Here is a 16551-nt window from a genome sequence, read left to right on the forward strand (position 1 = left end):
TCTGGCTTTACCAGAAACACTGTAATAAATTTAGATGTTAAGTTAATCGAATGCTGCTCCTGAATATTTCATGCAAAAATCTGTAATGTGTTTATTAATGGTTGGTTTGGTTGATAATGGCATATGAGAGTCTGCAGTTTTACAAGTTTTCATGTCTAATGTGACAAAGTTATAACTAGGGTCAGGTTAGGACACTCACTTTTGACTCGCGTTCTTCTAATAGTTCATGTTATATATCCTTATTTTATGTTACTGGCTTCTTAACTCATTAATTATGTTTTTCTTCTGACAATTTTTTGATTGTATAAAAATTAAATTTTTGTTTTTAATACAACTGAATTGACTTCCACTAGTACTTTAAAAACATGCAATAATCCTTGTTTAATTTAGCATCATAGTCTATATACATAGCATATAGTCTATATTTAGGTTTTCTTTTGCAAAAAATTGTATCAATATAGGTAATAAAAAACCATCACCTCTACTGTTATTGCCTACTCATAAAGATTTTTTGGAGATTTAGAAATTCAGTTATACCATAAAACTCTGGTTTTCATGTGGTGTTAGTTATAAATATAAATTATATGTATAGCAAATCATTTCCATACATAACTGATGCATTTTAGTGCTTTAAAACCCAGTTTTATACATAACATATCTTAAATTATCTTTAACAATATATGTAGTTCCAAGCTCTTGACTTCATCAGATGTTATGTTTCAGTAATATTTCATTTAACATGCTTATTTTAAGTCACACTTTTGTAGTAGGATATTAATATATTTTTATATTTTTTTTGCAGAGTATGGATGCACAAACTAACGACTCAGTTTTGGAAGAAAATCCATTATCCTTGCCCATTAAAAAAGAAGACATGCATGAAACTGGACAACAAGAATATTCGTTTGTACATCTTGCCAAGACTGATGATGATAAATTGACAATTTTTAAACAAGTAACCTATTTTCTTCTTTATTTTGGCTTAAGTGAAAAACATAAAAGCTAGTTATTGTAAGACTTTTCAATTTTTCTGTTCGTAAAGATATTTTTTTTTTACTGTTTTTAGCCCACATATTATTGAGCATTCATGTCTGACAAGAGATATTTTCATTTATAGTGTAAAAAACATTTATTAGTGGAGTATAGTGGGTTAAATAGCTTTGTTTAACAAATTGCATCTAACATTTTATGGTAGATAAATTTTGTACAACAATACGTAACAAATAAAATACAGTGAGCAGATGCCTCATGCCTTAAACAAAGGTGACTAACATATTAATTTTATACCCACATTTAACATTGTTTATATAAATGTTTAAAAGAGTACAAAGCTATCCTTGCCTTTATGAAGCATGTTTAGTTACAAGAAACTTTGTTATAGGTTCCAATAATCCTTATTCTATGTCACTGCAATTTTTGTTTCCAAACAAGGTTGATGTGCTTCTTTATATTTGCACCAGCAACCTGTTTCTTTTACCAAACAATTTAGATTGTGCAAACATTTTTCTATTGATCTATTAATTTAATGCCAATGCCTCCAATATTTCCCTTTTCTTGCACTATCATGTGTGATTATATACTGCAAATTCCAGTTGAATATTATTGTAGATGTACTCACACGGATGAGTTATTTCTATGAAAATCAATTTATTTTATAATTGTAAGAAAAATAGATATATTATTAATAGATGTTAATTATATAAAGATAATAAATTATTATTATTATTACTTTATATTTTGCTGCAGAGTATGGATGCACAAACTGATAGTTCATTTCTTGATGAAGATCCATTATCTTCCAGTATTAAACAAGAAATCAAGCATGAAACAGAGCGAACAGTACATTTGATTGCTCCTGTTGCTATGATAGATGATAAACTGACAACATCTAGACAAGTAAGATATTTTCATTTACTATTTGATGGTTTACCTAATATTTAGCATTCTAAATAATATCTAATAATTTGTTATTTTGATTAAAATCTTAAAAAAAGTGATACCAAAGTGTATGTGAAATGATAAAACAGTATTTGTAGGATTGAGAAGTCACACGTCACTCCAAAAGCTACGAAAACTCGTGGCTTTTGATAAAGAATAACCATTCCGAGTGAGATTTTATATGAGGTTTCTTGTTTCTATCTTTATAGTGTCAAAATATGCTGTTTCTCATCACATAACAAACCTACTGAAATGCAGCTTATATATTCTTGCAAGTAAATTTATAATCTTTTCACAGAAACCAGTTTTATAAAGAACATTATTGTCCTCAGAGAAACTACTTCATTGTGTCTCTTATGATACTGTAAATGTGGCACAGCCAGAAAAAATTGTTTGTTTACCTCCCAACAGACAGCATGTTGCATTATTGCTATGAAACATCCATAAAATCAATAAACGTAAGAAATATTGTACTTCTTAATACCATTCCTATTGGTCTTTGGTAACAGCCATGAGCCTACTATTCCAAAATCTGTACTTCTTGTATAGTTTTTAGTGTGGTATTTATGAGTTTTCTGAGGGTTCCTTGGGATTTTTTAATGTGGTTTTATGCCATTTCTCTAGCGTTTTTCAGTACTCATGGATTGGAATCTTTTTTCATGTGTATTAAATTATAATCTGTAATTATAATAAAATGATTATTCAATAGAAATATGACTATTGCATGATATAAATCTGAAAATTAGTAGAATATATTGAAATGCTACTATTTTTTAGCAAAGTATCAGCTTTCTCAAAACAAGGTTAATTTCTTAGAGTTTCTTTTCACAGAGAATTGAATTCATATTTAAATGGTAGTATAAATTAAATTTGTGCTTAAATAGTTGGCAGCTCACAAACATCCACTAGAAACTGTTGAAACCATTCCCAGTATTGAATTCTCTTTGCACAGTCTCTGGCCAATAACTTTTGAATCGCTTTATATGGGACAAGACTGAGCTTATTACAAATTGCCTTGTTGCAGCTGTTTTTCTGTTAAGCTAACTTTTGCACGGATTTGTTAAGACTACATCACATAGTAGTCGATACGTCTTCATCGAGTACTTATGGTCTACCACTTCACTCATATTTCTTTACTGATCCAATCTCCCCAAAGTCTTCGATTAGTGTTCTTACGCCATATCGATTAGGAACCAGTGTACCTGGAAATCTAATAAAATACTAATCTTTCATTGTCTGTATATACCCATTATGCTTATGAAGATGTATTAAATGAGAAATATTCACTGTTCAGTGTGCACATGGAAAGACAGCCTCAATCATTTAAATACAATGAACAAACAGTGACAAGAAAGATTCGTATCTTCTTTAGTTGACACATATTCTTGTCACAACATCCTGATCGGGTCATGGAAGCTAACTGCATTCAATACAGAATTACAAACCTTTGTAGAAAACATTATTCATATTAACACAGAATAAAATCCCTCAACCTATAATCATTTTTATGTAGGTGTGTAGATACTTTTCGAATACACTGGATTATGAACTTCCTGTTAGAGCTCGCGCTTTAGAATGGTATATTTTCAAGTTAGATGGTAGCAATGAATTTAATTTAAAGAATGTGATAACTTCTGAATATTTTGTCTACAAAGATGCTAATCATGTTACTCAAAATTTTGTCACTAAAATAGCTGTGAAAAAATGCGTGAGTGCTTTGTGTGAGTTGTAAGGGTGAAAAAAATTCTCTCTCCTTCTTTAAAACGCAATCAACGTAGTGATTGATTTGCCCTCTTAACCAATTTTAGAGATCTTAGCAAAGAAATTTATATAATTTATTTATAAAGAGATCCTTTCATCATTACTCGAAATTTGATCAATATTGATTGTTGAAGAAAAATAAGTAACTTCATAATCTACTAATTTTTTCTAAATGATGTGGTATTGAATTTGGATCTCAGGTGTTAAATTACATGCTAAGATGCTATTGTATTGTTTTATCACATTGTCTGGCCAAAATTGTGCAAGAGTTTTTCCCAAACCTTGACACAATGAACTGTAGCTTTGATACTACAACAAATCCACAATTGACTCGAAGTGATGTTCACTTTTTTTTTGTCTTTAGTCACTTGACTGGTCTGATGTAGCTCTCCAAGTTTCCCTTTGTAGTGCTAGTAGTTTCATTTCAGTATACCCCCTACATCCTACATCCCTAACAATTTGTTTTACATATTCCAAATGTTGTCTGCCTACACAATTTTTTCCTTCTACCTGTACGTCCAATATTAAAGCAACTATTCCAGGTTGTCTTAATATGAGGCCTATAAGTCTGTCTCTTCTTTTAGCTATATTTTTCCAAATTCTTCTTTCTTCATCTATTTGCCGCAACACCTCTTCATTTGTCACTTTATCCACCCATTTGATTTTTAACATTCTCCTATAGCACCCCATTTCAAAAGCTTCTAATCTTTTATCTCAGATACTCTGATCATCAAAGTTTCACTTCCATATAAAGCAACACTCCAAATGTATACTATAAAAAATCTTTTCCTGTAATTTATATCAATTTTTAATGTAAACAAATTATATTTCTGACTGAAGGCATGTTTCGCCTGTGCTATTCGGCATTTTATGTCGCTCCTGCTTTGTCAATCTTTGTAATTCTACTTTCCAAATAACAAAATTCTTCTACCTCCATAATCTTTTCTCCTCCTATTTTCACACTCAGTGGTCCATCTTCGTTATTTCTACTACATTTCATTTCTTTCGTTTTGTTGTTTATTTTCTTGTGGTAGTTCTTGCATAGGACTTCATCCGTGCCGTTCATTGTTTCTTCTAAGTCCTTTTTATTCTGAGCTAGAATTACTATATCATCAACAAATCATAGCATCTTTATATTTTCACCTTGTACTGCTACTCCAGATCTAAATTGTTCTTTAACATCATTAATTGCTAGTTTCATGTAAAGATTAAAATGTAACGGGGATAGGGAAAATCCTTGTCAGACTCCCTTTCTTATTAAAGCTTATTTCTTATGTTCTTCCATTATCATTGTTGCTGTTTGGTTCCTGTAAATGTTAGCAGTCATTCTTCTATCTGTATTTGAACCCTAATTTTTTAAATTGCGGAACATTTTATTCCAGTTTACATTATCGAATGGCTTTTTTAGGTCTATAAATTCCAAGTATGTTGGTTTATTTTTCTTTAATCTTCTTCTACTAGTAATCTGAAGCCTAAAATTACGTCACTTGTCCCTATACTTTTCCTGAAACCAACTGGTCTTCTAACACTTCTTCCACACTCCTCTCAATTCTTCTGTACAGAATTCTTGTTAAGATTTTTGGTGCATAACCAGTTAAGCTAATTGTTCTGTATTCTTCACATTTATCTGCTCCTGGTTTCTTTGGTATCATGACTATAACACTTTTTTTGAAGTCTGACGGAACTTCCCCTTTTGCATAAATATTACACACCAGTTTGTATAATCTATCAATCGCTTCCTCACCTGCACTGCGCAGTAATTCTACAGGTAAATAGCCTATTCCAGTAGCCTTTGTGCCATTCAAATCTTTTAATGCTTTCTTAAATTCAGATCTCAGTATTGTTTCTCCCCTTTCATCCTCTTCTTCTTTCATCCTAAAATTGCTTCCCTTGTCCCTATACTTTTCCTGAAACCAAATTGGTCTTCTCCTAACACTTCTTCCACTCTCCTCTCAATTCTTCTGTATAGAATTCTAATTAAGATTTTTGATGCATGACTAGTTAAACTAATTGTTCTGTATTCTTCACATTTATCTGCCCCTGCTTTCTTTGGTATCATGACTATAACACTTTTTTTGAAGTCTGACGGAAATTCCCCTTTTTCATAAATATTACACACCAGTTTGTATAATCCATAACACCATTTTCCGCTGTATAACTCTTCGATATATTCCACTCACCTATCGACTTTACCTTTCGTATTATAAATCTGTGTTCTTCTGAATACGTTTGTTTAATCCACTCTTCTTTCGCTAGTTTGCACTTACTGTTTGTTGTATTTCTTAATTGTCGATAGTTTCTTTTACTTTCTTCATCACTAGCATTCTTATATTTTCTACGTTCATCCATCAGTTGCAATATATCGTCTAAAACCCAAGGATTTTTACCAGTTCTCTTTTTCCACCTAAGTTCAGCTTCTGCTGATTTAAGAATTTCCTATTCAAGTTTACCCATTATTCTACATTTCCTGCCTTATATTTTTTACTGAGACCTCTTGCGATGTCCTTTTCAAAAATTCTTTACCTCCTCTTCCTCAACCTTCTCTAAATTCCACCGATTCATCTGACACCTTTTCTTCAGGCTTTTAAACCCCAATCTACATTTCATTATCACTAAATTATGGTCGTTATCAATGTCTGCTCCAGGGTAAGTTTTGCAGTTAGCGAGTTGATTTTTAAATCTTTGCTTAAACATGATAGATTCTATCTGATACCTTGCAGTATCGTCTGGCTTTTTCCATGTGTATTTTCTTCTACTATGATTTTTAAACTGAATGTTGGCAATTACTAAATTATACTTTGTGCAAAACTCTATAAGTCAGTCCCCTCTTTCATTCCTTTTGCCCAGCCCGTATTCACCAACTATATTTCCTTCCTTGCCTTTTCCTTTCTTCATATACACTACATCATCATCATCATCATCATGGGCGCTTGTAGACATATAGACATTAACAATCGTTGTCGGTTTAAGTTTTGATTTTGTCCTTATTACAATGATTCTATCGCTTTGCATTTTGAAATACTCTACTCTCTTCCCTATCTTCTTGTTCATTACGAAACCTACTCCTGCCTGCCCATTATTTGAAGCTGAGTCAATTATTCTAAAATCACCAGACCAGACGTCGTTTTTCCTCTTCCCATCGAACCTCGCTAATTCCTACTACATCTACATTTATCCTATCCATTTTCCTCTTTAGTTTTCTAACTTACCAACCTTTTTGACTTCTAACATTTCACGCCCCATTTTCATGATCAATTAATATAATTTTGGATCTTCAGTATATGACTCTTTCATTATTAACTTGATTCACCCATCCAGTACTAAACCTATTTTCTCTTATTTTTCATTTCATTCAGTTCTTCCAGCGGATGAAAATCTAATAAAAATGATAAACCGATCTTATTACTCTTGTTTGATTTTTTAAGAACAAATGTAATGACCAATATCTTTATCTGGGGATGAGTTTGGAAAATATTTACACTTATTGCCAGGTTTCTATTTTCAGTTAATATTAACAGAACTAAACTACAGTAATTTTTTTTTTTTATTTGCCATTATAAAATTGTCTGTTGTCAGACCAGTTTTAGTTTGTATGCTATGTAGCATGTAGTTTGGGGATTGTTAAATTTTGTTCCTTATATTTTAACTGTTTGTACTAATGAAATTTCTATTTTTGCTACTTTGAAACAAATATATTGTGCTTCCTTAAATATGAACATAAGATATTTAATATTAAAGTATAAAGTTGTCAATTTGTAGATTTGTCAATTCCGATACATTTTTAACTTAACAGTTACATTTTTTTTTTATCTTATTGAAGAAAGATGTGGAGGAAAGAATTACTGAAAGTAGTTTACAGACATCAAATTGTGTGGTTTGCAATAAATTAAAATATGATTGCATTTGTGATAATGTCATCGATGAAGAATATGATGATTTTAACAGTTTTTCTTTTAAAAAAAGTGCTTGCAAATTACAGAAAAACGTGTTAAAGAAAGGAATGTTATATCTTTTCATCTTCCTATTCACACATGTGTTCTTTGTCAGGAGTCTTTCACTCGGAGATCTATATTATAGTCACACTTATCTATTCATGTTGTAAAAAAAAACTTAAAATATAATTTTTCTAAAAAAACGTTTATTCGACGCAGTAAGTTAAAAACACATATCTCTACTAATACAAATGAGAAAGTTTTGTAAAAAAACTTTTAATGAAAGCTCTAATTTAAAAACACATCTCTCTGTTCATAATGGTGAGAAGAAATTTACTTGTAATTTTTGTAAGAAAACATTTTGTCACAGGGACAAAAAGACATTTAAAAAGACATCTCTATTCATACGGGTTAGAAAATTTCATTTGTAATTTTTATCTAGAAAGTTTTACTGAAAAGTCAAATTAGGTTACAAAGTGGTATAAATTGTCTCTGTTATAGGATCTTTGCAGTTTGTGGCTAGTTTTTTCTTTTTACATTATTGTATATACTACTCTAAACTAATTAGTTTATAAACAAAATCATTTGGAACCATTTATGTTATATATGTACATTCTGTTAATAAAGCTTTGAAATAACTTGCATATTACATAATTCGTATTTTCTTTATTTCCGGTTGTCTAAAAAGTACTGAGCCTTTGGAATCCAAAATGTAGAATACATTTATTGTTTTTGAAAAATTACATTTTGAGACTACCTGGACCATATTTTTTGATAACCTTCTTCCATTTTTCTGTCAACACCATAAATCCTACACTATAGAACTTCTAAGTTTTCCGTTCTTAAAATTGAGTTACAAGGTTTTCAAAGGCCTTTTTTGAAACTAATTTAACACCATTCCGGGAATTATTGCAGAGACTGAAACAAGTGCTATGCTACCGGTGTAGGTCCAGGCTATATGATAGACGCATCAAAATCTCCCAGTCAAGTTCTTGCAATTGTTGATAGGTTGTTAAAGATGTCGCTTTCTGGCGGTTATCAGTATGGTGTATGACATCCTTTCTATTTACTAATTCTGGCCGTTTTTTTTTTTTATTGATGAGTGCAGTCACACTAAATGCCAACAGTACAGGTTTGAGTCTATCATACTGCTTGGTAGCACCAGACTGTGAGACACGATGGCCTTCCAGTTACACCTAACACAACATAATCTTCCTGGCCATCAGTATGGGCTTTGTCACAGACTATGGAGTTTCTCCTTGCTTCAGTCACAATCTTTTTCACCATTGTGTTCTTAGGTTATCCACTTTTCATCACTGATGATCATCTGGCTTCAGAAATGGCTCAGTTTTATTACGTTTCAGTAGAGATTCACAAATAGAAATTCAATTGAGTAAAGTTTTCTCAGTCAGATCATGTGGTACTCAAATGTCAAGCTTCTTTTTGTAACCAGCTTTCTCTGATTGGACTAACAGTGTTTGGTGATGGGTGTTAGGCCACTGACAATGTCATGAAGGCTCGCATGGCTAGACTTTTACCAGAATATCACTCACTTTTTCTGTGATTTTGTTGTTGGTCTTCGACTGCAAGGAGCATCTTGGACATAACAATTTCCAAAACAAAAGCGACTGAACAATCTTTTGGCTGTTGTGTTTGATGACATATCTTGCCCATAAACAGCACAAGTTTCTTCACGGTTCTGCGCAGCATTTGCATCTTTATCGAAATAAAATTGTAAGATCTCATCAGTTTTGCTGAACATCCACTGATTTTCATAGCACAATACCTTACGTCCAAGTATAAGAATTGCAACATTTTTTGCACATCTAGTAGCTTCAACTGCCAGCTGTCAAATAACATTCGGCCTGACTCACTGCAACTCATATACCCTGAGATTTAGGACATTAAACTATATAGTGTGCAAAACATTCATTACTTTTTAGACTTCCTATTATTAATACATAACAAATGAAAACTACAAGTTTAAGACATTGTTACTAAGATGTTCATTAAGTTAAGAGTATATTAGAAGTAATTGTGAAAGAATATTAAAAACTGTATCCAAATATATCTATAATTATAAAATAGCATGAGAGTCATTTATAAAAAACTTCTAAAAATACTTGATGAAGATTAATTTGAAATTAAGGAAATTTGTATACATGTCTTTCTTACAATGTAAGTGAGCACTAAGAAAGAATTCTGTTAAATTTTGAGTTTAAAGGTTCAAATTGAGTTAAATGTAATTTATTATTTTTAGAATTTTTCTTACCTCTACTTGATTTTTGGTGTGTGTGTGTAATCTTCATGTGAATATCAAAAGTGCAGGCAGTATATGGCATGGCAGCCCAACAAATACAGCTACTGCCACTCTTATTGTATGTACGATGTGATTGGCTTTACCAGGCTCTGGTTACTTGACTAAAAAACATAATGTTTTAAAAAATAATTGTCCATTTCACAGAATGCGATACAAAAAAAAAAATATTAAAAAACCTGTGTATTTTTATTAAAATTTTTAAAACGCCTTGACTTTAGAATAAGTTGTACGATACATACATATATTGTGTTTTTTGACCCTAAAACGTACAAATTTACAGAAAAAAACCCAATACCCTATCTTTGACATGATCATTTTACTTCACCTTTCAATATAGCTGTTCTAGCCATATTTGTCGGAAAAGTAATATTTATTTATAAAATAATGTTAAGCTATTTTTTTTTTTTTTTGTCTTCAGTCATTTCACTGGTTTGATGCAGCTCTCCAAGATTCCCTATCTAGTGTTAGTCGTTTCATTTCAGTATACCCTCTACATCCTACATCACTAACAATTTGTTTTACATATTCCAAACGTGGCCTGCCTACACAATTTTTCCCTTCTACTTGTCCTTCCAAAATTAAAGCGACTATTCCAGGATGCCTTAGTATGTGGCCTATAAGTCTGTCTCTTCTTTTAACTATATTTTTCCAAATGCTTCTTTCTTCATCTATTTGCCGCAATACCTCCTCATTTGTCACTTTATCCACCCATCTGATTTTTAACATTCTCCTATAGCACCACATTTCAAAAGCTTCTAACCTTTTCTTCTCAGATACTCCTGACATTTAAATTAATTTTTGATGTAAACAAATTATATTTCTTACTGAAGGCTCGTTTAGCTTGTGCTATTCGGCATTTTATATCGCTCCTGCTTCGTCCATCTTTAGTAATTCTACTTCCCAAATAACAAAATTCTTCTACCTCCATAATCTTTTCTCCTCCTATTTTCACATTCAGTGGTCCATCTTTGTTATTTCTACTACATTTCATTACTTTTGTTTTGTTCTTGTTTATTTTCATGCGATAGTTCTTGCGTAAGACTTCATCTATGCCGTTCATTGTTTCTTCTAAATCCTTTTTATTCTCGGCTAGAATTACTATATCATCAGCAAATCGTAGCATCTTTATCTTTTCACCTTGTACTGTTTCTCCGAATCTAAATTGTTCTTTAACATCATTAACTGCTAGTTCCATGTAAAGATTAAAAAGTAACGGAGATAGAGAACATCCTTGTCGGACTCCCTTTCTTATTACGGCTTCTTTCTTATGTTCTTCAATTGTTACTGTTGCTGTTTGGTTCCTGTACATATTAGCAATTGTTCTATCTCTGTATTTGAACCCTAATTTTTTTAAAATGCTGAACATTTTATTCCAGTCTACGTTATCGAATGCCTTTTCTAGGTCTATAAACGCCAAGTATGTTGGTTTGTTTTTCTTTAAGCTAAAAACATAAAAAAAGGCCATTGTTGAAAACTTGTAAGTAGATTTCTTCACATAATTTAATTCAACTTTGATAGCTAAGATACTTTCTAATAGTATTTTATCTTAATCAAATCCCCATAAAGAGATGGGGGAAAAATTTGAATTTTATTATATCAATATATTTTGAAATACTGGCAGAGCAGGTACTACATATCTTATCAAAGCAATTTTATGTTTACATATGCACAAATTGATATCTGTTTCTATCTTTAATTTTTACTATTAAAATTCATAAAAACTATTGTTTAAATTTTTGCGCTAAATGAATGTTTACAAAGTTCATATTATATTAAATATATATATGTATTTATATAAATAATATCAATCTAAAAATCAATGTGATATTTGACATTCCATTTCATTGACCAGTGCCTCATAATTATTAGATCAGTATGATGATATTCTGTTCGTAAACACTCAACAGGATGCTCATCAGCGAGTTGAGATCTATATTTTATGTCTTCTGACACATTTTGATACTTTGATATTATTTGATACATTTTAATATTATAATATTTATTGTCAAAAATGATTCGCAAAGATATATGGTAACTGAAAAATGATTCTGTCCTGCAAGCTACTCTTTTAAGAATGAAAACCTCTCAGTAGTGCAATACAAAAGTTCTTACCTGATACGTATTATTTTAGCTTAATGTCATTACGAAGATCCAAAGTTGCTTGCCTCAGTTCTTACTTGAACAAGCTCTGCAAGGTGTGCACACATTCCTATTGTACTAGGTGAGTAAAAGGGTCCATTAAAAAAACCATTGGCTTGATGACTATTGACTATTGATGGCTATGAACTTTTTTTTAGAATTTGAAAAATTGTATGCCTATTTAAATTAAATGTCGCCTACCATTTTTTTATATATTTAAGTATATATATATTTTTTTTTAATCGATGTTGTGGAGAAATACCATTTATGTACCCCCACGTGGTGGAGGAGTGTTGGACTCACATGGGTTCGGCTAGATGTTATAGAGCCTATGAATGCCTGCACCCTATCGCCGACTAAAACTCCGGTTTCACTGTTCCTTTCCACCCAGAGCTGGGTGGTTGTTTTTGCAATTAAGTATATCACAACACCGGGGGGTGACAAGATAGGGGGGCTTAGCAGTCCTGTAGCTTCATCGCTGCCCCCACCTGCACAAGCGTGGACAGATGGCGACTCCACTGAAGGCTGTCCCTCACCGCCTCACCTTCTGGCTCTTGACGCTGCTTCTGAAGCTACATTATTCTGACTGTTTCTTCTTGGGCTGTTTTAGTTCACTGCTTGCTCTAATTAACTATAGTTTAATCAATCATCTAGATAATATAATGACTTCTACCAACTGTACTCACTTTAGCTAATATTCACACCCTACATCGCTATTTACCTTCCTTTTGGACATTGGTTTCACTTGCAACTTGCTCAGAGGCTACTGGAGTCCCCTCGCTTCATCTACCACCCATGCATGTAAACACAAACGAGCGGCAACTGCATGAGGGGCTGTCTTTCACTCCCTTGCGACACCTGACCTGGCTGCCAGGGTTCTGTTGTATATTCAACTCGCTTGTCATCTAACTCTTCTTGCCTCATCATTTTCTTTCTGTTGTAACACTCTACAGACAAAATTAGCCACAGCTGCAAATCGGTCGCTTCACATTACATTGTCAGGATTAATTTGCCCTGTTACTGGTGTGCACTCACATCTTTCCTTCTCCCATCTACTACAGGAAAAGATGATGTTTCTGTTTCATTGCAGTACCGACACTCTGTACTATCTGTTCTGTGTCTTGCAAACAAGTACGCTCTGAAGGAGCTGTGGCCGGTTAGGAACTGTGTAAGCCAGTAGTAATTTATCTCGCCAAATTCTCTCCCGATTCACGGTCCAATCTCACATATTAATCGTCTTGTGTATTTACTTTTACACGAAACAGTCCACCCTATCTGCCACTTCTCTAATACCTCACGATATGTCTCTTCTTTACTCATATCATCATCTATCTTCACCCGTGAATCAGCCAACTGCTGCAGCAGAAACACTCTGGCGACCACAAGTAAAAGCCTCTGTGAATACCGAGGAGTAGGCACATGTAATTCTCTGAGCTATCCTCCTTTGTAATCCCTCTAGCTGTCGTCTGTTATGATCATACCTCAGAGATCTGTACCATACCGGTACACCATACAGCAAATTTCCTGCAGATATATTTGAATCAGTTTTCTCAGGTATGCAGGGACATTGACTTTTTTTCAACACCTTGAATATAGCCTTCCAACTGAGAGAATATAATATATTGTGGCCATCTACCAATATGACCACTGGGATTTGACACGTACACCGAGTACCTTTCATCGCATTATCGACAGTTTTCATCACCTCTTTTACAGCATCAATCGCTGATCTCCTCGACCGGAAACCAAATTGCCATTGACTAAGGCCACCTCTCTCTTCAATGTAATTCCTCAGCCTGGCCTCTAACATTCGCTCTAATAACTTGCAAAGATTTTTAACTAAACAGATCGGTCTATATGGTACTGCGCTCTCCGGCGCTCCAGGTTTCTGTATTAAGACCAGTTGTGATGTCTTCCAAGAAGTAGGGATAAAATCACCCTTTGTCATTTTATTCATTACGTCTAGAATAGTAACTGGAGCTTCCTCTATCAGGATCCGGACGACTTCAACCGAAATGCCAGCCGGACCCGTACTCTTATGCAGCTTCATTTTTTTACCTGCAGTCTTAAGCTCCTGCATGGTAAACAGCGGTATAATGTCAGCTAGTATTTCTTCTCTGAAAGGCTCTGTTTGTTTCAGAAAAAGCTTCCTGACGTATTCACATACCTTATCCTTCACGATCACCAGTAAACTGTCAACCTAATCTTTCTGATACCAACCGGTAGCCTTTCCCCCACAGATCTCTGTCAATGTCCTCGTGTAGTTCCTTCCAACATTTGGTCTTGGCTTTTTTAATAGCTGATGCATACACGGTTCTGGCTTTAGCATACTCCTTTTTTGCACTGTTTGGTTATAATAAAGAGTAGAAAAAGACGAAACAATTGTAAAACTGAAACGAGTAAAAGATTGATGAGCCTTATCTAGCCTTTACTTTTAAATTGATGTATAAGAAATCAAAAGAAAAATTAAGATCATGAAAGCTGTTTTTTAAAATATTTTTATTGTGTATTTTCCATAGGATCTTTTCTGCCCTGCCAAAAACTCTACAGCAGGGAGGAAGCTTCGGCCTTGCACTGGGAAATACAAAATAATTTCTTTAATACACGTTTAGAGATTTACTCATACAATGCTTCTTAAAAACTACATTGTTTTATTTTGTGATGTAGAATTATCACAAAAGATGTACAACACTTTTCCCTTCAAAGTTAAGACGACAGGTGGTTTAGCAAAGCAGAAGAAATTTCTGGCTGTCTGGTGAGGGGGTAAAAATATTTTTTTTTGGTTCAACCGACGGCTCTTGAATAATATATTTTCCATTTGGAGTTAAGTGGTCTCATTTGTTCCACTCTTTGGTAACAATGTTTATCCCCAGCTGGGCTGTCCCGTTCGCAAAGAAAACACATGTACCTAGTATAGCCTAACTGCATGCCTAACAAAATAGCTGTAACTTTCAAATCACCACATATGTTTCAATTATGTTTTTTTATAATTTATTTTTTGAAGAACATCTTTCATCACATTGTATGTCTTTCAAATTAATACCATAAGCGATTGGTATCGAAGGATATTTATTACCGTTGTGTAGTAGAACCGCTCTTAAACTGTACTTGGATGAATCTATGAAAAGGCGCCAGTCCTCAGGTTTATCAACTTGTCCTCAGTGTGACATAAGCTCATCAATGTTTATCCAGTAAACTGAATTAATTTCATCAATAAACTATTAAAACAATTCTTTTTGTCAGTTTCGAAAACCCGAAATATTAGTATTTTTTTGAAGTAGATTCCAACCTTGCAGTCTTGATCCTAACAATTCAGCTTGATTTTTTGATAAGTTTAAGTCCCTAACAGAGTCGTTTAATTTACCTTGTGATATAAGATGCGGTATCGGAAGGTAATTCAAAATCAAAATCATTGTTGGCTTCTTCAGTACTGCCTGATTCTTCATCGCTGCTTTCAAAATATACATTCACAGGTGGCTCAGGAAATTGAATAATTTCACAGTGAGGCGCAGGCCTAATTGCAGATTGCAATGAACGATATTTTACAGTATGTTTAGATTTTAGAAACGTTATGTAAAAAGTAGTGTTTTTTTACTTGATTTTTTTTTGTTTAAATGATTTTTTAAAATAATGAATTTTATAAATTTAAAATTTCTCAAATAAAAGAATCAGTCAAATATGATGTATTTAACTCGATGTTAAATAATGTAGATGTTGATATAATTGATGAAATTAGTATAATTAATGGAATTGTTGGTGCTATACAAATTGTTGATTTTATAATTATTCATTTTATTAAAAATCCTGTAGTTGGAGGTATACCTCTTATTGATAATGATGAAATTATTAGGGATGTTTTTGTTAAATTTGTTTGAGTATTGATTTGGTTTAAAAAATTGATATTATTTTTTTTGAACGTGTTTATTATAGTTAAGTTGATTATGGTGTATATAATTAATAGAAGAATAAATTGTTGTTTTGAAATTATTAATGAAAAGATTATTACTGGTGAATTTGAGATTGATGAGTATGCTATTAATTTTTTTTAGTGATGTTTGTTTTATTCCTGAGATTGGTGCCATAATTATTGATATAATTATTGATATTATTATTAGTTTAATTCTGGTTATTTGGGTTGCAATAATTGTGGGAATGATTTTTTGTATAGTTATCATTATTATACATATTTCTCATCTTATTATTTGCATAATTCTTGGTACTCATAGGTGAAATGGGATTATACCTATTTTTATTAAAATTCTCATTATTATTAAAATTCTTTCATTAATGGGGCAGTTAATATAGCATTAATAATTATTGAGGTTATTATAATTGATGAGGATATTCTTTGAATAATTAAATATTTTATAGATTGTTCATTATTTTATTTATTTTTTTAAAAAGGGGTAGAAAAGAAATTAAATGGATTTCTATAGATATTCATGAGAATATTATTCTGTT

General features: G+C 32.4%; 1 protein-coding gene across 6 annotated transcripts in view; it reads left to right on the forward strand.

Moving 5' to 3' along the window:
- The window catches only part of LOC142333968 (uncharacterized), a 111156-nt gene that overhangs the window by 43321 nt on the left and 51284 nt on the right, over positions 1–16551 (forward strand). For all 6 annotated transcript variants that reach the window (XM_075381623.1, XM_075381628.1, XM_075381624.1 and 3 more), the window contains exons 2-3: positions 803–955; positions 1747–1896. In XM_075381623.1, coding sequence (XP_075237738.1) covers positions 806–955; positions 1747–1896 — 300 coding nt within the window. In that variant the 5' untranslated portion in view covers positions 803–805. The remainder of the gene's footprint in view (positions 1–802; positions 956–1746; positions 1897–16551) is intronic.

This window comes from Lycorma delicatula, chromosome 13, assembly GCF_047948215.1.
Source record: "Lycorma delicatula isolate Av1 chromosome 13, ASM4794821v1, whole genome shotgun sequence".
In the NCBI taxonomy this organism is placed as follows: Eukaryota; Metazoa; Arthropoda; class Insecta; order Hemiptera; family Fulgoridae; genus Lycorma; species Lycorma delicatula.